Below are 23923 nucleotides of genomic sequence, written 5' to 3'. Positions count from 1 at the left end.
AAACACGCAAATAAGCTAATATGGCAAGCAGGGGAAGGGAGAGAAAAAAGCCACAGGCAAATTTACAGATGGACACAGGGAGATGGACAACAGGGGGCTTCCTGCAGCTTGTCAAATCTTTTGGCTGGTTTGATTTCTGATAGTGTGCTGTTTTTCTTTTATTGCATTGGATAATCTGGATTCTCTTTTTTTTCTTAGATGTGTTATATATTCTGTGCTGCATCACAGTTACTAAGGGGGTTCTTTTATTGTATGTGCTGTTTAATCTTTAAGCAGAAAAGCACTATCTTTTGTTGTTGTTGTTAAAAATGTGATAGTGAAATGGCGAAATTTGTCCTTTGTTTGGGAGGTGGCAGTGTGTCTTGAATGGCATCCATTTTCTATTGCTCAAAGCAGGGACTCAAGCTGCCTCCTTATACTGAATCAAATCGTTCTTCTAGCTCAGTGCTATCTACACCAGGGGTAGCCTCTAAATGTTTTGGCTGTGCAGGAAAGAGCAATCGCAATAGCCTTGCCAGTCCAGTGTGCACCTATGTTTTGCTTTGAATGCACTATCTTGGTGTCTTTCGCTTCCTGCAAGCTCAAGCTCATGTTTCATTTCACATCCTGGCTGGGATCCAAAGAGCTATTTTCATCCAGTGGAATGGTTTGCACTTCCCCCTCCTTGAATATCCGAATTCTCCCATCCCATATCACAAGCACTCTCACATTTAAAACTATGTGGACACCTGAGTTAGCAGGATGTGTTATTGTTCAAGAAACGCAAGCACACAGATGCTTGGGTTGCACAGAACTCATTGCGTAGTTCTTTGGCTCCTGGCCTCCATTGTGAAAGGGGTTGAGGCTCCCACTCCAGTGGCTGAAGTTGTGCACACCGGAATTGCCAAACAGCATAATATGTTTTGTAGAAAGAACTCAACACTGGTGTGCTTATTACATGGTTGCTTGCAGCATAGTTTAAAAAGAATTGTGGAGTGCTTGGATCAGTTGCTGATCTCAAACGTCCTCCTTTTTCTTTTCCACAGTAGTAAATCAGAAGCAGTGGACAGCGAAACAGTAATACGTGCCAGAGGGCTCCCTTGGCAGTCTTCCGACCAGGACATTGCTCGGTTTTTCAAAGGCCTTAATATTGCCAAGTAAGATCTGCTGTAAAGTTCCCTGTTCAGGATGCAGTGCTATTTGACTTCATTGCTACAAATTCGTATGTGTGTTACATTTTCCTGCTGAAGGATTCCGAGCACTTGGGAGAGAAAGAGGCTTTTAGGCTGTCAGCCCATATGACTTGAGAAGTCAAGATACAAATAGGCCCCAGCTGATAAGGGCCCTTAGGGTTGCAGCCTTAGTTGTCTACTCAAGTCCCAAACTTTACTGCAGCGATGGACAACCTCTGGCCAGGGGGCTCTGGCTGACCCTCAGGGCACCTCCCTGCTCTCCACAGACCTGTGCCAAGCTCTGCACCTTTCACAAGTGCTTTCCCCTGCTGGAATGTGTTCTTGAATAGTGATGTTGCTTCTGACTTGCTTTGATGGGGGACAGAAGGGGGGGGTGTCTGACTTTTGCAAGGTTGGGAATGTAGCTTGAAGTACCAAGCTAAGAGTCAGATCCATTGTCCTGACCAATTTTGCCTCTCCCCCCCCCCCACACCAACGTATGTAGCCCCTGGAAATTTCCCAACAAATCAATGTGGCCTTTGAGCTGAAAAAATGTTCCTGCTTTTCCTTAAATATGTCTTGCATCCATGCACTCTGCCCCAGAAGAATTAAAGAGTAATTGTTTTTTTCAGGATGTAGGTGAAGTCATCCTTGTTCATCTTTTTTGTGTGTCTCCCTGCTAGAGGTGGGGTGGCCCTGTGCCTGAACGCCCAAGGAAGAAGGAATGGAGAAGCCCTGGTGCGATTTGTCAACTCTGAGCAGAGAGATTTGGCCCTAGAGCGGCACAAGCACCACATGGGTAGCAGATACATTGAGGTACATTGTTTGGGTTCAGGTCTGAATGCTTTTGGATGTTGTTAGCCCCTGTGGTTTGTACAAGAAAAAGTGGGGAATGGATGAATAAATGAAAAGAAACAGATTTATCTTTACTAGGTTTCCTGTTTCGACATTAAATCCGAGCCATTGTCAAATAATATTAATTTGGGAGCTGTTTGATCTAACATCACCAGAAAATAGAGTACATATTTCCATAAAACGTGCATGTGCTAATTTGCAGGTAAAGATGTAAATTCAGTAATAATTAACTACAATTGAAATAGAATTGAGATGCTATGATTTAAATGGATGCATCTCATCCTAGTGGGAAATAAAATGGAGGACTGTCCTCTGTAAAATCGGACATGTGGTCATGTTAATTTGAAGGATCATCAATATGTGCCCACAGGGTCCCCTCCCCTCACTCCTCCCTCTGCTGAAATTAGGCTTGGAAGATGCATTTTGTGTTAACCAGTGTAAAAGGTTGCTCTGTGTGTAGCACTTCTGGGCCCCGAAGGTTTGCTGACCTCTGCATTATCAGATCAGTAAAGTGTGTTTTGCATGCACAGAAGGGTTAAAAACCCGTGTGTCCCAAAAAAAAAAAAAGGCCAGGAGTTATGCAATGCTAATGTTGTTCATACTTAGTAGTATAATCTGTCGCACCAACACAGTACTTTATTTTTTCCTTACTTTACTTCAGGTTTACAAAGCAACTGGGGAAGAGTTCCTGAAGATTGCTGGAGGTGAGAAGTTTGGAATAAACCTTTTCAGCTTTGCCATTGAAAGTTTGCTGTTGTGAATGTGCGAAAACAAAATAAATTTACAGTGTACTATCCATGCTCCATTAGCTTCCTGGTTAGACTACTGTCATGCACTTTACCTGCGGCTGCCTTTGAAGGCTACTTGGAAACCGCAGTTAGCTCACGATGATGTGCGATTACTAGCTGGGCCTGGGCATTATGACAATATTGCTAACTGCACTGGCTCAGTTTCCAGGCCTGCTTGTGAAATAATTAGCAGTAAACAAGAAAGACCTGCCTCAAAGAGTTACCCAAGTTACCCCCTGTAATGTATTGTAATGCTAGAATGTGCTGAAGTGTGCAAGTGCAGGGGAACTGAGTGCTTGACAGTACTTTACAGATGCCATTGAATGGTCGGTAACGTTGGATAGGGTTGCAACATTTAACTATTCGCATTAGATCAAGGGTTGTTGACCCTTGATCTCTTGGACACTCTTGGACTCCAGCTCCCATCAGCCCCAGTCAGTGTGGCAAATGGCGAGGGATGGTGGGAGTTGATCAGCAACTTCTAGAGTGTCCTAGGTTGCCCATCCCTGGGTTAGATGAATTCATTTTGAAACACTTTTGATCATCTTAAAAGTTGCTTCAAAAGTTGGGGAAATTATCTCAACGATCGAGCATCTATCCTGCATGCAGGTTCCAGGATCGATCCCTGGCATCTCCAGGTAGGACTGGGAATGCCCCTTTCCTGAAACCCTGAAAAGTTGCTTCCAGTCAGTGCAGAACAATACTGAGCTAGATGGACCAATGGTCTGACTTGGTGTAAGGCAACTTCCTAGGTTATTTGGTCCAGTGAATTAAATGTCAGGTATGTGTAAAAGAGATATAGCAAATTATTGTAACTCTTCACTCCCTACCCACCCACAGGTACCTCCAACGAAGTAGCTCAGTTCCTCTCCAAGGAGAACCAAGTCATCATCCGGATGCGGGGTCTCCCTTTCACAGCCATGCCCGAGGATGTCCTGGGGTTCCTGGGACCCGAGTGCCCCGTCACAGGAGGGAAGGAGGGGCTTCTCTTTGTCAAGTATCCAGACGGACGGCCTACAGGAGATGCTTTCGTCTTGTTCGCCTGTGAAGAGTATGCGCAGAATGCACTTAAGAAACACAAGGAGATCCTGGGGAAGCGATACATTGAGCTCTTCAGAAGCACGGCAGCAGAGGTCCAGCAGGTTAGAGCACTTGCCCAATTCTGTGTATATGGGGGTGGGGAGAGAGAAGAGTGGCTCATCACTGTGTCACAGGGAACTGCAACGTCTGGAGGGCCAGAGGTTCCCCATCCCTTTCTTGCCAAGAAGCTGCATTGGTGCTGTGAGGTGACTGAGGGCAGACAGAGGTTGTTGGTGGGCCAGGGCCCCATTCACCCAGCTTCCACTGCTTCTTTCTTCCATCCTACCAGTAGGAGCTTTGACTTCCATGCAGCCAAAGCAAAGGTCAGGGGCAGGGCTGCTATTTCTTGCTGAGGCCTTTGCTTCCCCTTCCTTGTCACACAAGCAAGCGAGAACTGGAATTCAGTCCGGTCTTGTTCTTTCCCCACTTGCAAGGGCAGGGACCTCCTGAATGAGAGCCAACCTGGGTTTAGCACCCAAAAATCACTATTGCGAAGAAACAACTGCTAGGTAGTGGAAGGTGGAGAATTGCTATACCGAAAATCGACATCTTGGGGTCAGGTTGGTGCATCCATGTAATACATTATTTATTGAACCTCATTTAGGAGCACACAAAGCTGTGTTATACTGAGTCACATGTGAACTTAAGAAGCTGCCCTGATAATGGACCATCTCTATCAGTATTGACCTAGAGCATGTCCATCTCATTGGTCTGGAACATGCAGCTTCCACATCTGTGCAGTTATTCCATTGAATCTATTTTTATTAAAAGCAGTGACTGATAAACAGAAAATGCATATGCAGATGCTGCTGACATGGAATCCTATTTTTAACAAGTTAGGAGTTCTTGGAACAGGAAAAGAAGGCAATCTAAGCTCAAGCCCAGGGCAGGAGCTGTGCTAGGCTGTAATCCTAACCACATTTACATGGGAGTAAGTCCCATTGAACTCTGTAGGACTGACTTCTGAGTGGGCATGTTTAGGATTGCACTATTGTTAGCCTGTTGCAGCAGAAGCCACTAAAGCCTCACCAAGCCAGGTGTCTGGGAGTGTTAACTTCCATCACTGCCCCCCCCCCCCCAGTCAGCACAGTTACTGATGGGAGTTCCAGTCCAGAACATCAGGAGAGCAACAGGTTGGGGCAAGGCTGACCTCACAGATTTTTGTGTGTGGCTGAATAGCTATGACCGAACAAGTGCATTACCAGACAGCAGCCACTTTATTTGCTGCTCTGCCTCCCTCTTGTCCTCTTTTAATCAGCTTTTGAACAATGGGCCTCAACAGGCAGCTTGTCTCCAATTATTTCTGTCTGGTTTCTGTCTGTTGGGAGGAACCCAAGAGGGAGAAGCTTCAGAAAGCAGCTCATGGGAACTGGGAGGCAAGGGGACCAGTGAGAAGCAGAGATTTCCCCTGGCCCAGATCTGGCAAATGATAATAAGCAATCTTTCTGCAAGTGGGAGCTGGTGGTAGTTGTTGTGTTTGCGCTGTGTGTGTGCGCGCGCATGTGCTTTTTGGAACATGTAATGTCATTTCATGGAGGCTTTCCTTGTCATTGAAACAAAACGGTTGAGCAGGGCTCAAGTTATAACAGCTATTTGTAGCATTTAACCAACTTTAGCAGTTGGTTACTTTTCATTTATTTTCAGATTATGTCTGTTCCACTTAAATGTAATGAAACATAATAACATACCAGAGAAAAATGACCAGGGTTCAGGTGTCATAATACGTCTGAGGCAGGTAACCAATATCACTTAGTGGGAAGAGCATCGCAAGCTAAGCAGTGTGGCAAGGAGAGGCTTGCATCCTTGCTTTTCCAAGGATGTCCCAAATTAATCTGTAGCTCATATTTCTATTTTGGGGGGAGCTTGTTTAAAGCAAGCAAGGATATCAGAGGCTGCTAGTCTGCAGTGCTTGTTTCTTTTTGGCAGCTGGACAGAATTACAGTGTGTGCACCCTTTGTTCAGAGTCCTTGCTCACTATGTAGGTGCAGTGTGCCCTGACCCCCCTTCCCTTCTGTGTATATGATGTAAAGGTGCTGATGTAATGTGGGCTGGGGTTGTACCAATAATGAGCAATTGAAAGAGTGGCACATTTCTTCCCACTTACTACAGCCTGTTGCTCATCAAACTCAGTTAAGTCTGTCTGTCTGTCTGTCTCTCTCTCTCTCTCTCTCTCTCTCTCTTTCTCTCTTTCTCCTGGGTCATGGAAATGGTGCACTAGCTGCCCTTGGACTATCATATATTTGCTTTAATAAACCAAGATCAACCAACCCTGTGATTAAGGGAACAAGCAAACCAAGAAGTCTACAGTTTCCCATTTTGTCCAAGCTAGGAAATGAACAAGCTTTGGAACAAGCCAGAAACCCATCTTCAAACCGTGGCTTAATATCCTGGCTTGTTCTTGAGTAATTAACTATTGTTTCGTGGTTTGGGTGAAATGAGAAACTATAGTTAACTGAAGAGTTCCTGGCTTGTTTTTCTTGCTGCAATGGGAAGAGTGAAGGGGCTGGATAAGTAACCCAAGGCTTGTCCATACCTTGGCTTGTCAAACTGAGATATGGTGGTCCGCAGCAACCCATTGCAGGACTCTTTCTGCATTTCCTTGGGGTGATTCTCCAAACAGGAGAAGATCTACCTGCTTAGTTTTACTCCTATATCACTTACTTGCTCCCATCAGTGCTCACAGCTGAGGTTTCATAATGCTGGCTAGATCCCCCCTCCCCTGGCTGCAAACAGGTATCTTGCGCTGCCAAGTGCAAAGTGTAGCAAGGTGTCCTCTAGCTCAGCTGTGGGGAAACTTTGGCCCCTCCAGATGTTGGTGAACTACAACTCCCATCAGCCCTAGTAAGCACAGCAGAGGTGATACATTTTTTTCCTGAAAATGCATTCTACATATATAAATTGGATTTCCAAATTCTTTTAAAAATTGTAAGGGAAGGATTTAAAAAAAATTAAAGCATCGATTGGTGTGGGTGGGTGGGTGTTGCAATTTTTGTTGCCTTAACTGGATTATAGTCATCAAAATGCCATGTTCTCCCCAGTGTGGCCTGCCAGGCACTAACATGGACTTTTGGTGCCAGGCAAAGATGTCCCTCTTCTCCCGTGCATTTGAGAGAATATGGTTTTATTGCTATTTCTGTGTAATATTGCTGTTTTGTTGCTAAACTTGATGGTGGTTTTTAATTTCATGTTTAAGTCTTCTAGAGAATTTTTGTATTGGGTCATGACAAACAAATTGCATAAATAATTATTGGCATATTTTGATCAACAAATCTCTGTGAAACATAGTTTGTTGCAAGTAAAAGAGCGCCTTCCTAGCAACATTTCTGTTTCACTGTGCCGTATCAGAACAGTTGCAGCTGGATTTTTAAGTTCAGTATCCATTCCTCAATTTATGACATATTGAGTCCTGCTTAAGTCACACTCTGGACCACAGCTGAACAACTGCTGGCCCAGTTTGGATTATCATATTCAGTTTTAATTAGCCTTTTACCTGTGCATGCATCCCCTTTGATCCTCCCTTTGTAGCCCGAACAGTCAAACCAGGAAGTCTCTAATTAACCATAGTTTCCCATTTCAACTGAACTGGAAAACTATAATTACCACATTTGAAACAAGACAGGACATTAAGCCACAGTTGGAAGCTGGTTAGCTATCATTTCTTGTTCTGAAGTTGGTGGTTTGTATCTTGCCTGTTTGGAAAAACTAGAAAACTATTACTTCCTAGTTCAGTTTGCTTGCCTCATTGAAGGAGATGGTGGATCAAAAGAGCTTTGTGTTTGTTTATGCTAAAACCTATTCGGCTATTCTTGTCCAAACATGGCTACTGTGTTTCCTAAGATGTGAACTTCTAGTCTTGTGCTTTGGGTTAGTTTGCAGTCTGGAGCTGCTCTGTGTGATGCTTTTGCCCTTCTGAGTTCTTGGTTTTATTTTAACTTTGGTTTGTAGCGCATCACCTGCCAAGGGTTCAGGGTGGGAAACAGCAATTTCATATGAGTGAGAAGATAAGAGGAGACCTTCTGGATAAGGCCAAAGGTCTTTCGAATCCAGCTTTCTGGTGTTGCAAGTAGGACTTGAGCGCCACAGCACTCTCCCCTCCTGTGGCTTCCAGAAACTGCAATCAGAAGCACACTGCTGGTGGCAGTGGAGGGTGGAACACAGCCATCAGGGTTAGGTTTTTTTAAAAAAAGATCTATTGTAACTTTACGCATAACAAGAAAATAAAATCGGCGATCTATGCATAAGCAAAAACCAATCACTTATTTTCCAATGAATAAATGAATCCCCCAAACAAACAACAAAATCCAATCTGCAGCAAGAGGGAAAAACCGCAACACATATTAGACACGCATCCTCTAGATCTACCGTACTGAATAAAACTTACCCAGTTTTTCATAAATAAATCTTTGTTGTTGCTTACCTCTTGAATGAGCAATTCTGCCCATGGCAGCGTATTCCAAGAATTTTGCATGCCAATCTGTACATGCATTATAAAGGGTTAGTATCATTCAGCATTCAGTTTCGTCTACGGCTGCCTTCTGACTTTGCCTCCCATCTTGGAATACGTCCCTCTTACTCAGCCCTGCTTGCTTCTGTTTTGTTTCTGCCCCCTGATTCTTTGCTAACAGGTCCTCAACAGGTACATGTCGACGCCTCTCATCCCCACCCTCCCCACACCTATCATCCCCGTGATGCCACCTCCGTACACCATCGCTGCTGGCAGCGTGCGAGACTGCGTGCGGCTTAGAGGCCTGCCTTACACAGCTGGGATCGATGACATCCTGGAGTTCATGGGAGACGCTACTGCAGACATTAAGCCACATGGAGTCCACATGGTCCTGAACCAGCAGGTATGGGAATTCAAGATGGTTTTTCTAGGGTTTCAGTTAGAAACGGGTGGAGATACTGAATTTGGCCATCGGAGAAACAACCCAAGAGCTCCCAACTTCTTCATTTATGTAATCTCCAGAGAAGGCCCAATCAATCAAGCTGGGATACGAACTGCCCAGAACAGAATCCTCCCGGGGGGGGGGGATATCACATGATCCCAGAGAACCAATCGTGTGTATTGCCTTTTAACATCTCTTTAAATATTGATGCTTTCCATATTTTAGACATGTAAATTGTGCAGCGATCAACGGAATAATTCCTTTAAGAATTAAAAATAAAGCTCTGCTTAAAAAGAATAATATGCTAAAATTACTGATGGGACCAATGACTACAAAAGTGGGGAGAATGCCCTGTTTGACTTCTCTTCCATCCCCTTGCCTGGTTTTTTCTGTCTTCCAGGGCCGTCCCTCTGGTGATGCTTTTATCCAGATGAAGTCTTCTGACCGGGCTTTCCTGGTGGCCCAGAAGTGCCACAAGAAGATGATGAAGGACCGTTACGTGGAAGTGTTCCAGTGTTCAGGAGAGGAGATGAATTTTGTTTTAATGGGTGGCACTTTAAATCGTAGTGGCTTGTCTCCGCCACCATGTAAGTTACCATGTAAGTCTCCCAAGTTCTTCTGCTCTCTTCTGTGCTGCTAACGGGGGACGCTCTGGTAGGTGCTGATGGCGCTGCGGTGGGGGGCTTGCCCTCTCTGTCTTGGGTTGAGTTGCGGTCTGTAATCACCCCTCCGTGGATAGGCTGGGACTGGAAGCTGGGCCCCAAATCAGATGTGATTCTGAAGCTGTTAGGGCTGTCAACCGCTTCAATAATTTTAGCTGATTGATCACCTGCCTTTTAACTATACTTTTGATTTATTTATCTTAATGAATTACGTATGTGTATCAGCAACCTCTCAGTGTAGGTACCTTTTTTTAGGAAGTCAAGGGTATCTTATTATTTTTAGGGGGGAGGAAACTGTCACTCATTGCTAGAAGGGAAGGATATCTGTAATAAACTTTCATAGCCCTAATATAAGCATACCCAGGGCATGGTCTTGAGGGCACATGATAGAGCAAATTTGCTTATCCTCCATGAATTTGTCCTATCCTCTTTTAATCCTCATGAACCCCTATCCTGAGTTTCATTTATTTTGTATGTTTGTTTATAAGATTTGTTACCTGCCTTTCACCATAAGGTCCTAAGATGGGTCACAACAATATAATCATACAATTAAAAACAAGTACTGCAAAGCCATTTTTTAAAATAAATCATAAAATGCATAACAATTCTAAACAAAAGCAGCACAACATAGGTTAAACGAAACAGAAGAAGTGCCCCCACGCCAAAAAATAAACATGTCAAAAGCTGTAGCGACAAGGTACAGCTTCAGCATAGAATCATGCAACCATAGAATTGTAGAGTTGGGGGTCCCAAGGGTCATCTAGTCCACCCCCAGCAATGCAGGAATGACAGCTGAAGACTCCCTGATAGATGGCCATCCAGTGGAATACAGTGGATGCTGAGTCATGATAGTGTGTAGGTACATCTTTGTGGAGAGTGAGTTCCACAATTTGGGGCTACCACAATTCCCCACACTTCAGATGATGGTGGTGGTGGAATTAAGAAGAGAGCCCCCATCTCAAGCCAATCTTAACACCAAATAAGGTCTGTAGGAAGTTCAATAATGGAAGAAAGGAAAGACAGAAATGTAATAAAGATTAACACTTGCCAGTTAAAACTGACCTGAACTGTTCTAACCAGCTAACAGTGCAATGTACGTTTATTAGAAAGTTAAGTCCTGATAAGTTCAGTCGGACTTACACCCAGGAAAGTCTACATAGGATTGCAGCCAGTGGAACATACTTTTAAGTATGCTTAGTTTCATTGTATAGTGTTAGATGATGGGTTGCAATGGTTTCTTAGGCTTGCAGCCCTGTATTTTAAAATATTTTGGGGGTATTGGTAGCTAGAGATGCTCCCCAAATTATTATGTACTTTGCTTTTGTTGGGGGACTGTGTTAACCTCATTACCGGAAAAGAAAACTGCAATAAATTTCACCTGCAGCTTGCTTGGCAATTACATTTTTGGTGCTTTTCTTTTTTTAATTGAAGCAATTTGCTCTGCAGCTGCCAATGAGATTAATCTCCTCCTGCCTCTTTGCAGTAGGGAGGTGCTGGTCTTCAGGGACACAGCTTGTTGTTGAAGACAGAGCATCTATTGGGACAAGGGTTCTGATGGACCAAAACTGAGTGATGCATTTTCATGGTCTTAAAACACTTTATAAACAGTGTGGCTGGATTCATTGCACACCAAAGCAATGATATCTGCAGCTTAGCATTTGGGTTTTGTTTTGTTGGAGGACAATAAAAGGGTGGCTTAAGAGCCAGTACTTGAAAGTGTGTGTAGGTGACTTCCACATTTTGCTAGACAGCTCGTGGCTTAAAATGTAGTTGAGAGAAGGATTGTGAAAAAATAAGGGCCAGTTGTTTCCAGGGCTAAAAGCAACTATTGCTGTTTTGATGCCACAGTGACTGTTGAGCTTATACTGCCAAGCCTACCAATCTAAGTTGCTTTTTAGAGACAGGAGGAAAAACAATAGCCAGAAAATAAAGCCCCAAGAGGACACATCAAGCTTTCCAATAAAGTAGAATATGCAGTGCGGGTCCATTTATAATAAGCACAACATACACTAAGGCCTACAAATGCATAAATATTCTTGTAACATACTGCAATGAACGCACACATCCGTGAACTACTTTCAGTAAAGTAACTCAGCAATACATTTGCTGGTTTTTAACACATATTAGAAGAAATGGTTCACTCATGTTTATACTTAAATCAAGATGCTGGGCCTAGTCAGTGGGTTAGATCTTGACCTTCCCAAAGCCCAATGGGCAATTTTAACTGGTGGGCGGAGTCATCTGTCACCTGTTCCTTTTCCTGGGTGGCTTGAAACAAACCATGCGTGTCAAAGGCATGGGGATTTTCAGGTGCTGCTGATCAATAGTAAAATCAGCTTTTGGGAGGGAGGCACATGTCACATATGACATCAAGGACATGGCTTGGGGGAAATGGCCAAAATAAGCCTGTGGGACTGAGGATCCCCACCACTGACTTAAAACAATGAGAACCAGAAACTTGCCTTGCTACTCCCGAGAAAGGACAAAAAACCCGCGAAACTCATTGATGAGGATTCTGAACATATGACCATGCACTGCCCATCACATAAAGCTTTTGCTCACCAGTTTCACCTTTCGAAGTGTGAACTTGTACTCCACATTTGAACTTCAGTCATGTGGTTTGTTTGTATATATCATTTTCCACAGATCTGTACTCAAAGTGGTTTACAAAAATAATACAACACCATGATAAACATAATGTGTAATTAAATGTATAATATCACAATATCCCTAACTGTTCAACAAGTAACAGTTCGCTTAAAATATAAAAGGAAATGTACGCTGACATAAAGTTTACCAGCACACCAATTAATTTCCCATAGTTGCCCAAAACTTTATTACATTCATGTGGCAGACACAGTTCTCCCCCTCCCCACTTTATCCTGACAACAACTCTGTGCAGTATGGTTAGGCTGAGAGGGAGTGACTGATCCAAGATCACCTGTGTGTGGAGATTTGAACCAGGGTCTCCCAGGTTCCTTGTCCACCATTCTAGCCCCTAATGCCATGGCAGTAGTAACTAGCAAGTAATGGCAGCCACTAGTAGCAATGATGGTAGTAACTAGCAACCTACCCCTCAATTTTATACCTACTCAAAAGGCTGTAACTCCACTTGGAAGTTTTCCCGCCAGCAGCTCCTGGGACAGAGGGCCGGGGCCTCACCTGTCCAATGGATTCTGTCTTTGCTAACTTGCTTTTGGGGTTTTGTTTTGTGATCTTTATCCACAGGTCTTTCTCCTCCAGCCTATGCCTTCCAGACAGCTGCCGCCGTGATCCCAACAGAAGCGGCATTATATCAGTCGCAAGCGCTCTTGCCTCAAACCAGGTCCCAGCAGGCTTCGGCTGCTGTTGCCGCTGCCGCCGCTGCTGCCGCCGCTAGTCCAGCTGTTACCTACTACCCAACTCAGGCTGCTCAACTTTATATGAACTACACAGCTTACTACCCCAGGTACTATCCTGTTTGGGCTGGTGACTTTTCCAGGTAGGGTGAACTTTTTGCACCTGCATGTGTGGAATAGCCCTTGGACCTACCATTTTCCTATCTTTCCAGCCCACCGGTGTCCCCGACCACAGTAGGGTACATCACAGCACCCCAAGCAGCAGTTGCAGCCGCTGCCTCAGCAACACACACTCCAATGCTGCCTCAGCCTGGTGCCCTTGTCCGGATGCAGGGATTGCCATATAATGCAGGAATGAAGGAAATCCTCAGTTTCTTCCAGGGATATCAGGTTAGTCTTGGGTTTCTACCTTTGCTTCACCCTCTGTGTCACCAGGTAGCCTCTCAGCTGAGAGCTGCAGCCGGAACTTCTTGCATCATGCAGTTTCCGCATTTAATCGAGCGGATCCTGCGGCAAAACGTTGCAGTGCGGATCGCTCCTGTTCAGGTTTGGTGAAGGCTAACGGGAAGGAAGTCAAAGCAGGGCCACTGAGAAGGAAGAATCTTCATGCCTGGGAAAATCCCAACATTTGCAGAATTTAAGTTACAAAGTTTGTTTTAAATGAAGAAGGGACCCCTAAGGGTGCAAAGACAAACAAACCACCAACCAACAAAAACAGCACAAGGGCTTAGAATGTTGGGTATCTGTTGGAAAAGAGGATTGGGAGTGAAATGCCTTGTTCTGGAGAAAATGGCCAGTTTGGAATCAGGAGTACTCCTTCTAGCTGGAAAGGATACACTTCAACATCTTCTTTTAGGTCCCACTTCTTTTATAATTGCCAGCAGTTGTTTCCTTTGCCAGTCATACACGTAAATGAAATGGTGCCCCATCAACCATTTAGGGCTAATTCCATCTTTATATTACCATCCAATTTGCATACATGAGAAGCCATTCTTCTAAAGGGGAAAAGATGATACAGACAAGGCTTGCAAGTGGATAAATCTTGCAGAGAGGAAAGATGAACGCCTTATAAGACAAAATTTGCCATTCAGTTTTCAAAACATTTGCATTAAATGGGGGGGGGGGGGGACTAACAACAACCTTATGTTGAACTTATTGGGAACAGCTCTCTTCTTTTTAAGTCTAGGGAACCATTTTCAAACCAAGGGCCATATTCCCTTCTGGTGACTGCATGCCAGAGGCAAAAGTGGATAGAGCAAGAATGTGGTTTATTTTTAACCTTTGTTATGGTTGGCTAGTTTCTCCATACACTCAGCACAGCCCTCTATCCTCCAGGTATGCAAGCGGCATTGTCAGAGATCAAGGAAACATTCCGACCTGGGAGGATTTCCCACCCAGGCCTGAGATTTCCCACCCCTGTTTTATACTATCCAGATGCTTTTGATCAATTCAAAGTTGCAGCTGTAAAAATGATAAAAAATGGGAATAATTTATTATTTTCAGTGTGCGCTATTTTCTGTTTTGTTTCCTCCAAACAACCATTCTTGTGTGCTTTCATCATCCTTCTTTAGGTCCTTATTCTTGCCGAACAGGTGTTCTTACAAATTATAATCTTCCCCCAAATCTCCTTAAGCAGCCCTACCCTATTCAAGGGTCTCTCGAAAAATGAATTCCTCCTTATCTCATTCTGTAATCTATTTCTGAACTCGGCCTGTGCTGCTACACCTAATTGAATTATCTTCTCGCTGTTTGTCATGCTTAGAACTTAGTGCTGTATTTGGAGGCATTGCTGCCATTGGCCAGTGTGGATCAGTGTGAGAATGATTGATTGAATCGGGTTGGGATGCAGGGGAGGTTATTTAAAGGGTGTTGCCCTGACAGTTTCAAAGTGTGACATCTTGCATAGAAGCTAAATGACTAGATTACACTGTCCTGCATTTCTCAAGGGTGCTGTCTGGGCCCATTACAGTGTCACAGTTCTTACTGTGCAGCATAAGGCAGTTTGTAGCATGGTGCACATAGCTGAAACATAAATTCTGACTTCCCACTGCAGTGGTATTGAAGCTTGCTTCTGTAAGGCTGGTGGAAGGGTTATAATAAATCCTTGCAGCAAAATAGTATAGTGTCTGTTCTATTTATTCACTAGTGAAGAGTGACTGGCATTGCCCATGTATCTTTAGAAACCAAAACAAATGTGATTTTTAAATGGATAGTGCAGGTTGTAAATTTGGACCCATCACACCAAAAATTGGGGTGAAGTCACACCAAGGTCACATTTTGGTCTGCCATTGTGATTCAAAATGGTGGCTGGCATCCAAATGCTAAAAAGACTGCCACCCCACCCTGGGAACCCTCATGTCAAGTTTGGCAATGATATAATGAGAAGAGCTGAACCCATGCCAAAAAAAATACATGAAATCATGGCTGAGTTGCATTTTGGTCCACCATCTTGTTTCAAAATGACACCTGGTGAAGGTGTCTTCCTCATGTCTTCTCATGAATAAACAAGTGCTTAAAGAGAGCTATCCACTTCCACATATATGTGCATATTTTTCCAACCTATACTGAGCTTTAGTACTGCCTCACCTTCCCAGGTGTTATTGTGTCTGACCCTGCAGCTTTTCCAATAGGACATGATGACCAGATATCACTGAGAAGCGGAAAGATTGATGGGGGCAGTGACACAAAGTGATGGCAAATTGCCAGAGGCATATGCATTCTCTGTCTCTCTAGCTCTGGTCCCCACTTAACAGGACAGGAGACCTCATTGTGGTGGACTTCCTTTTCTTTCAAATAGATGCTTGCACAAAGACATCTTCTCTGCTCTGGGTTTCTTTAGAAACCTAACATCTTGCACGACTTGTTCTTGATGCATTTCAGAATCATCTCCTAGTTTATGGTTTGTCTATATGATTGAGGGCATGGAGGAGGAGGAGGAGGAGGAGTGGAGAACCTCTTCTGTATGTTGTTCTTTCTTTGGGTGTGAAACTTGAAGCCTTGGAAAAATGAACTTTTTGGGGGGGGGGGGGAGCGTCTAGTTCTTACAATTCTAGAGCGGTGTTTCCCAGTTTGCTTCCAAAACCGCTCTGAGATTTGATGTCCAATATCTGCGAACCATTCGCAGGTTGTATTTTGAAATCAACCTTTTGTCATCCAATTAAATTTTATTTTGGTGTTTGCTTTCATCACCCTTATAATATTTAACAGTTGGTGCTTGGCAATGTTTGACAGATGACATGGGGTTGCATTTTAACACTGGGCCATTAATGAGGGTTCATAGTTTGCTAAAACATCTGGCGTTAATTCCAGGGCTTGGTCTGACTGGTCAAGTTGCCCAACTCAGGAACTAGCTCTGCTCTGTAGGTCCATGGACTATTTTTTAAAATGTTTTTAACCTGACTTAATTAAAGGTGTTTTTTTGTTTGTTTGTTTCTTATTTGTCACAATCCAAGAATACATTTTATAGTTTTCCCAGGACACTCTGGGCTTGTAACACAGTATGCCTTGCTGTTGCTTAACCCAGCTTTATAGATTGGATCTCTGACAGTTGCAGCTTTTGTAAAGAGGCTTATGGGTGACTTTAAAAACATAAGTGCCACCTGGAATGTGATCTAAAGGTGCCCAAGCATTAGCTAGACTTCTGATGGTGTCCTGTAGGTTGCGCCATGCTTTTGCTTACATAGATTCTGGCACCTCAGGTGGATGCCTCCAGGGCATGGGGACAAGGGGCTTTCCAATGAAACAAAGGGCCTGAGAATGTACGCTGCTCTTTGGAATCCCCATTCAAAACATTGTGCTGGGGCAGACCCTTGCTTCTGACATCCTGGAGAAAGGCAGCCAACATAGCTTATTGGGTAGAATAGCACTTGCTTTGCATGCAGAAAGTCCCAGGTTCAATCCCTTGTTTCTCCAGTTGAAAGGATCAGGTAGCAGGTGAAGGTTAAAACCCTTCTCTGCACAAAATACTGGAGCTGGAAAAGAGTGGACGACACTGAGCTAGATGGACCCAGTGCCTGACTTGTATCTTCCCCTGACAATTGTAGCCATGACTCCTCCCCACCCCTTCCCTAATGACATTTGCAAGTGCTGGTCTGTGTGGCTTGCTGGTAACAAGATGACCTGCCCCTTCTCTTGCTGACCTTATGTATCACACTTGTACTGTAGTATGCACCTGACGACTACAATGGCCTTATTCAGATCAACGACCAAGCAAGGAGTGTGTTACAAGCACCGAAAGACTGGGTTTGTTTGTAAGTGTTTGTAACCTCCAGTGAAGGTAAGCTCAGATTGGCAGAAGGTGGAGCCTTTTGGTGGTGATTGGAAAAAGGGCAAAATGATCGGCTGGGAGTGGTGGGAAATTGGTTTTTTTCCTCCTTGCATCCTCCCTTCCTAGCTTGTGGTGGGGACTCTGCTCACTAACATTCCCTTGCTTCGGCGCCTGGCATGAATCAACTAACCTAATGGTGGCAGCGATGCTGGAGACCTCTGGAGGAGAAAGGGAATGCTGGCAATTGTGTCTGCTTGGCATTCTCTCTCCACTCCGTAAGGGTTCTCTTGTTTTAAGCTAACATGATCATATTGAATGCTTACTGGCATATATGCATGTAACAGGATCTTTCTGCTGTTGGACGTAAGGCGGTGAAGGCAAAATGTAATCACTTGGGGCACTGAAGGGCAAGTTTCAATGGTCATGACCAGTTCTTCCAATTTACCATGCTTTGTGGTTATATGTAGAGCAGGAGAAGGGTGATCCTCTGGTTGTCGCTAGACTCCGGTTCCCATCATCCAAGACCACTGGCTGTGTGGGCTGGTGCTGATGGGAGTTAAAGTCCAGCAACATATGGAGGGCAACAAGTTCCCCACACCCTTGTCCGAAGCACACAGCGTTGATCTCTCTTCCGTCTTCTAAAATACTGAGACTGCATCATTCCAAGGGAATAAGGAAGCACCAAGTTCCTTTGATGATGCAGCCAGTACTACAGCTGGCAGGTGTGAGGCCAATCCTCAGGGGAAGTGCTGGGTGCCTGGGAGGCAGCATTACTAGGTTGCATTATTGACAACTTTGCAAGGAAGATGCCAGCCCTTTGTTCTGGGAGCTCATTTTGAGAAAACACATACTGGTTTAAGTCCGCCTCCAATTTACACATGAACACACACATACTGAGCTAAGGGAACTCATATGAACGATGCATGTAACTGCAAAAAACCCAACCCTGGGTATTTTCTTCATTTCCCCCCAATATGCTGCCTGCCTGTGCAAGGAAGAAGATCTTTCACCCCTGTATGGGGGAGTATTTTGTCATGAGAATCTCCAAAGCAGCATGTGAGCACTAAAGCCCCAACACAATTTGACCTACCCCAGTGGGAACTAGCCCGAAGAAGCACACAGAAATCTGTTGATAAGGATTAACTGGTATATACTTTACATATAGTTTGAGTTTCTTAAGAATAATTTTTTTATTAACCAACCAATCACATCAAATCAAACCAAATTACATAAATTCCAAATTACACAGCCGAATTTTAAATTTTTGTTGGGGGGACCCATATTTCAAGTTCCGAAGGGATCCAATCAACTTCTTGCTTCTTACTGCTGTTTTAATGTCCACAAATCTAACCTTATGATGTTCACAGTACTATCCAGTCCTTTCTTATTATTTTTCCACATCTCTTGTTGTTATTTTCATATATTTTTCCTTTCTCTTTGTGACCTCTGATAGTCTCCGCAAGCTGGTTAGAACAGTTTGCAATCCTGCGTGGATTTTTATTTATTTATCCAGTAGCCATATCCAGACGTTTTCCATATAACATCACTTCCATACATCAAAGCAGTCTTAGCGTCATTAATCTTCACCAATTTGCCTCCTTTCTCAAAACCTCTGAGGAGATTCACTAGGAATGCAGTCTGAAACCAAGTCCGTTCTTCCTCCCGGCTATAAATCCTTTGGCAAGATGACGACTTCGAATTAATTGCTGTGCCATTCCCAAAAGCTCTTATTGCTTCTTGGTCTCCATAAAGCATGTTGTTGTTGTTGTTTAGTCGTTCAGTCGTGTCCGACTCTTCGTGACCCCATGGACCAGAGCACGCCAGGCACTCCTGTCTCCATAAAGCATACTTTTGGTTAAAGTTTATCTCCACACAGACTTTAATCATCCTGCTTGGGTCAGTTCAACCGACGGTTCTAATGAGGAGGGGTTCTTGTAAATCACATAGAAGGAAAGTAAAAATGGTTTCCCCCCCCCCCCCATTCAGCCCCATTGTCAACATACCCTGCCTTTGGTGTATCTTCATCGTAAAATATTCCTGTTTCTTAGCAGACTTCACTCCCCTTCTTCACTTGAAATATGTGCATTTGCTTCTTCTGTAATTAATTATTCCAAATTGCTGCAACTAGTGCGCGATCAGTCAGAGACAGCGTCCAGGAGAGCCGATGTCCACACGGGGGAATTCTGCCTAGGGCCCTCACCCCCTTCTTTCGAATTAGGGGGTGATTTATGGGCACAGCAGGCAAGGGCAGTGTTCCCCATTTCCTTGGGGCAACAAGGGAGGCTGCCTACTCCCATAACAGCCTCTTAATTACCCCATGTGGGTCGGAGAGATGGTATTGGCGGCCATCTTCCAATGCGCCCCCTAGTGGCCCCCCTACATATAGTTTGAGTTTCATTTGGCATCACTCTCCTCCAGAAAGACTGTGTTGCCTGAAACACCTGGGGATTTTTAATGCTGCAGATGTCATTTTATCACCTTATTGCTGAGGAGCACATCCTCCAGCCAAACATGTGCATTACACCTCCTGTTCAGATCCTGCAGACATAATATGGCAACCAGTGTGGGTTGTGGCCTCTGCTAAATGTGAGGGTTCTGGGACTGGATAACACACATGTATCAGATTTCATTCTCCAGTATCATCAAGCAAGCACTTGTGTGGACAAACCCATATTTTGCTACTGTATTGTTCAAACTTGTAGGTATGAGCCTGTGTGTCAAATCTCAATGTAGGCATTTGTTTGCTTGTTTTAAGTTGACCTTGTTGAGTGTGTGTACATGTGCTAAAGAAAGATGTGATGTCCAGGCCAGAACGTCAGGCTAGTGTTAATTAACATACCTGAGCACCATCATTGTAGGACTATATCCATCTTTTTTCTTTTTCTCCTCTCCAATTTAATGGTGGTCTACCTTCAGTGGTGCCTTTCCACACTGACTAATTTTGCCAAGTAACTGTGCACATTTTAGGATATGTGCTCAGGGGGAGCATGTGGCTCTCCTGATGTAGCTGGATTCTAGCTCTTATAATCCCTGGCTGTGATTCATGCTAGCTGGGGATAATGGGAGTTGTTGTCCAGCACCACCTGAAGTCCCCCACCCCTGTTGCAGAGCCCACAAAGACAGTAGGTAGGCCTATTTTGAAGCAAGTCATCTAGAATTCTCCTACATCTGCATATGGCAAGAGGAAGTTCAGTAATGTGGCCAGGATGCTTTTCAGGGAAATGTGTTTACCATAACCAACCTTCCCATTAAGTAGCTTTTAGTAAGCTTCAATATATGTACATACACACACACGTGCACACACCAGGGTTCCCTGGAACATACTTTGAAAATCTCTACAACCATGTCCTAGCCCTTTGCTTTAGGACACTGTGGTTATATTCAGTTAAGCCCTAACGCAGAGCAAATTAAAGTATTGTTGTAACCTATTGTAGTTAGACATGCTCATTAGTTTCAATGAGTCTACTCTGAGTATGACTGCTGTTGAATACCACCCGGGTATTTCAATCTAAGCTCAGTCTTGGGCACTGAAAAGACTGCTAACTCTGCCTTATTTGGGACAGTAGCCTATTAGAATATGGATGTAACTGAAACTAATGGGCAGGAGCAACTACTCATTAGACATGGGGCTTTCTTCCTCTCCCTTTCCCTCCCTCCCCAGCTTCAGGTTCTGCCTTCTCTGGACTAGGAAGGGCCTGTGTTTCATGGCTAAGGATTGTGTGGTGCTTTGTACATGAGAACTCTTGCTGGAGTTCAAAGGAAAGCCTTTCTCCAGGAGAGCTGGTGGGATGGTTCCTTCCTAGCACCCCAGGTTCCCCCTCTGTTTTTGTGTGCATAATAGTTATTTCTCTTGAGGTATTATCTCTTGACACCTGGCACATTCATGTGTGTCTGCCCATGCACATTTTAATCTTTTACTGATTAGTTTCACATAAGGAAGGTCAGGAAATCTTCTGGAGAAAGCCACTCATGATAAAGAGAATAAGCATTTAATCTCAGATTGAAGTCCTAGATTCTGGCCACTGTGCATTTCAGGTGGGTCTTCTCGCCTCAAGGATATTGTAGAGTTGGAAAAGGTTCAGAAAAGGGCAACCAGAATTATCAGTGGGATGGAACAACTCCTCTGTGAGCATTTGGACCTTTTGAGTATAAAGGGTAAGAGGATACATGGAGAAAGTGGGCGGAGGAAGGTTTTTCTCCCACATAACATTAGAACTCATGGAAAATTCAGGGCAGACAAACAGAAATATTTAATCCAGACTGCACATAGTGAAAACATGGAATTCATTGCCACTGGATGCAGTGATGGCCGCCAACTTGGATGGCTTTAAAAGAGGATTAGCTACATTCATGCAGGATAAGGCACTGTTCTGCCTCCACTGTCGTGCCTCTGAATACCAGTTACTGGGAATCACAAGTGTGCCAGAGTGCTGTTGAGTTCATGTCCAGCTTGCAGTTGTCCCATGGACATCTGTGAGGACAGGGTGTTGGACTAGATGAGCCACTGCCCTGAAAAGCAGAGGCCTACTACCAGTGAGCACTCTATTATCCCATATGAAAAAGGATTTACTGACCTTTATGAGAATAACATCAGGTTGGTCTCTAGCTGTTTTTCAGCTGCAACCAGCATGGTTTATGGTCAGGGATGATGGAGCTGTAGCCCAGCAGCAGCTGGAGAGCCACAGGCTCACAATCCCTGGACAAGGCAATCTGACTTAGCATAAATCATATTGGGGAAGGGCTGTAACTCAGCAGCAGAGCATTTGCTCTGCATACAGAAGGTCCCAGGTTCCACTCCCAACATTTCCAGGTGGAGCTGTGAAAGACTTTGGCCTGAAATCCCAGGGAATGGCTTCCAGGCATTGTAGACGATACAAAATGGTCTGACTCTGTATAAGGCAGCTTCCTAGGTTTCTCTGTTCTGTTCTTGAGAATAGCATCGGTACAGCCACTCGTTTCCCATTGACTGCTCTCCTCTTCTTCCCCAATGGAGTCCAGTCACAATTGCCAAGATGTCAGTGTGGTGTAGTGGTTAAGAGCGGTAGTCTCGTAATCTGGTGAACCGGGTTTGCGTCTCTGCTCCTCCACATGCAGCTGCTGGGTGACCTTGGGCCAGTCACACTTCTTTGAAGTCTCTCAGCCCCACTCACCTCACAGTTTGTTGTGGGGGAGTAAGGGAAAGGAGAATGTTAGCTGCTTTGAGACTCCTTCGGGTAGTGATAAAGCAAATCCAAACACTTCTTCTATAATCCCCAGGTGCTGTGACAACTGCTTTTGGTGAGGGTTGGGGTTGCAAGGTGCTGTGTTGGAACTTGGCTCTCCAGGGGTGGTCCTTCTCTCTCCTCCTCCTCCCCTCCTCAATCTCTTAGGGTCCAAGCCTTCCTGCTCTGACCCTTCTGCTCCATCCTTGCAGCTCCATGGAGACTCCATCCTCCTGCTTTACAACTTCAGTGGTCAGCCCAGCGGAGAAGCCCTGGTCACTTTCCCCAGCCTGGACTCGGCAAAGAAAGCCGTGGCCGAGAGAAGTGGATGCCACTTGGGAAGACACTGTGTGGAACTCTGCCTGATCTAACTGAGGCTGGACCTTCTGTGGGGTGGGCAAGAGTGAGGACAATCCCTGCTCAAAATTCACCCCTTTCTTTAAAAACACCGTCTTCCCTCACTCAAAAGTGCCTTCTCCTCCTGATGTGCCTGGGAAACAATCCTCGCAAGTGTCTTCAACTGAGTGGGACAGAAATACACCTCCCTCCCCCCCCCAAAAAAAATAGTGCTAGGATGTTTGATTTCAGCAGCGTTGCCATGAAAATCCCCCACCCCCCGCTTAATTTGGAGATAAATCTGTAGCACTTCACCAGTTGTAACCACAACAGATGTATTTTTAATTTAACTTTATTTCTGTGTATCAGTTTGGAGAGGAAACTGAAGCCTGTAGAATTCTTCAAATTTTCATTTCATTTTGAATCCAAACTTGCCAAAAGTTTTGTTGTTGTTGCTGTTGCTGTTGTTGGCGGCAGGGAGGGGTGGGGGTTGCCCTTGCCTTGAAAGTTGGCTAGTGGAAGCCTGTTTTCCTGAAATGTGGCTGGGCAAAAAACAGCAGCTTTGTTTGAATGTTTATATTGTTTCCTTTACTCCACTAGAGAATAACTTGGAAAGCTGCATCCAAATGAAATTGCAGAAAAAGCTTTTTAGTTTCTTTTTTAAAAAAATAAAAGTGAAATGTATCATTTTGTTGGGTATGACACAAATAAGTAAATGAAATAAAGCCATATCTGTCTCCTAACATTCAAGCTGCCAACCTGTAAACCAAACGAAGAAAGATCCAGAACTTCAAAGAATTTCACTAGGACAAGAATGGCACATAAACATTGAGGACTAGTAAATTATATTTTGTTTTATTTAAGCATCATAGCTCTCAGATATTGTATAAAGCATATTTTGCTTTAGTTTATGTGCATGCCATTTGTTTACAACATTATTCTTTATTTGTATATTATGAAGCAACCAGAGAAGTTGAAATCTCACCCTAATTAGTGCATGACTCTTTTTTTATGTGAGTATGTATATATGTGTTCAAAGAATATAGTTTTATGTTGCGTAGCGTGTGCTGAAACATCTACTGTAGAAGCACTAAATGATTTTGTTTTTACCGTGCCTTGATCCAGGACTTTTCTCAAAATGTGCAATAACAGCAGAAGAAACCAGAAGGAGCCCATTTTTGCAAGAGGCTCTTAGGTACCTGAGTATGCAGTCTAGTCTTACTTTCTTTTTGCTAAGAGCATACGACTTGGAGTAGTTCTTAATGGAGAGAATCGGCCTCTCCCTCCCATGTCAGATGATGGTGTATGCTTCTTTATATAATAAACAAATAAAAAGATGCTTGCAGGAAAAAACAACAA

The 23923-nt window shown here is 44.1% G+C and overlaps 1 protein-coding gene across 3 annotated transcripts in view; it reads left to right on the top strand.

Moving 5' to 3' along the window:
* ESRP2 (epithelial splicing regulatory protein 2) overlaps positions 1–23923 on the top strand; it is a 49893-nt gene extending 25970 nt beyond the window's left edge. For 2 of the 3 annotated variants that reach the window (XM_083452674.1, XM_083452675.1), the window contains exons 8-17: positions 1026–1136; positions 1835–1967; positions 2668–2710; positions 3635–3936; positions 8500–8721; positions 9161–9359; positions 12651–12870; positions 12973–13150; positions 16925–17036; positions 22441–23923. In XM_083452674.1, coding sequence (XP_083308800.1) covers positions 1026–1136; positions 1835–1967; positions 2668–2710; positions 3635–3936; positions 8500–8721; positions 9161–9359; positions 12651–12870; positions 12973–13150; positions 16925–17014 — 1498 coding nt within the window. In that variant the 3' untranslated portion in view covers positions 17015–17036; positions 22441–23923. The remainder of the gene's footprint in view (positions 1–1025; positions 1137–1834; positions 1968–2667; positions 2711–3634; positions 3937–8499; positions 8722–9160; positions 9360–12650; positions 12871–12972; positions 13151–16924; positions 17037–22440) is intronic. The other variant, XM_083452676.1, reaches the window with a different exon arrangement.

Source organism: Podarcis tiliguerta, assembly GCF_965153285.1.
Source record: "Podarcis tiliguerta genome assembly, chromosome: 8".
NCBI lineage: Eukaryota > Metazoa > Chordata > Lepidosauria > Squamata > Lacertidae > Podarcis > Podarcis tiliguerta.
The sequence above is the reverse complement of the archived record's forward strand: the minus strand, read 5'-3'. Positions and strand labels throughout refer to the sequence as shown.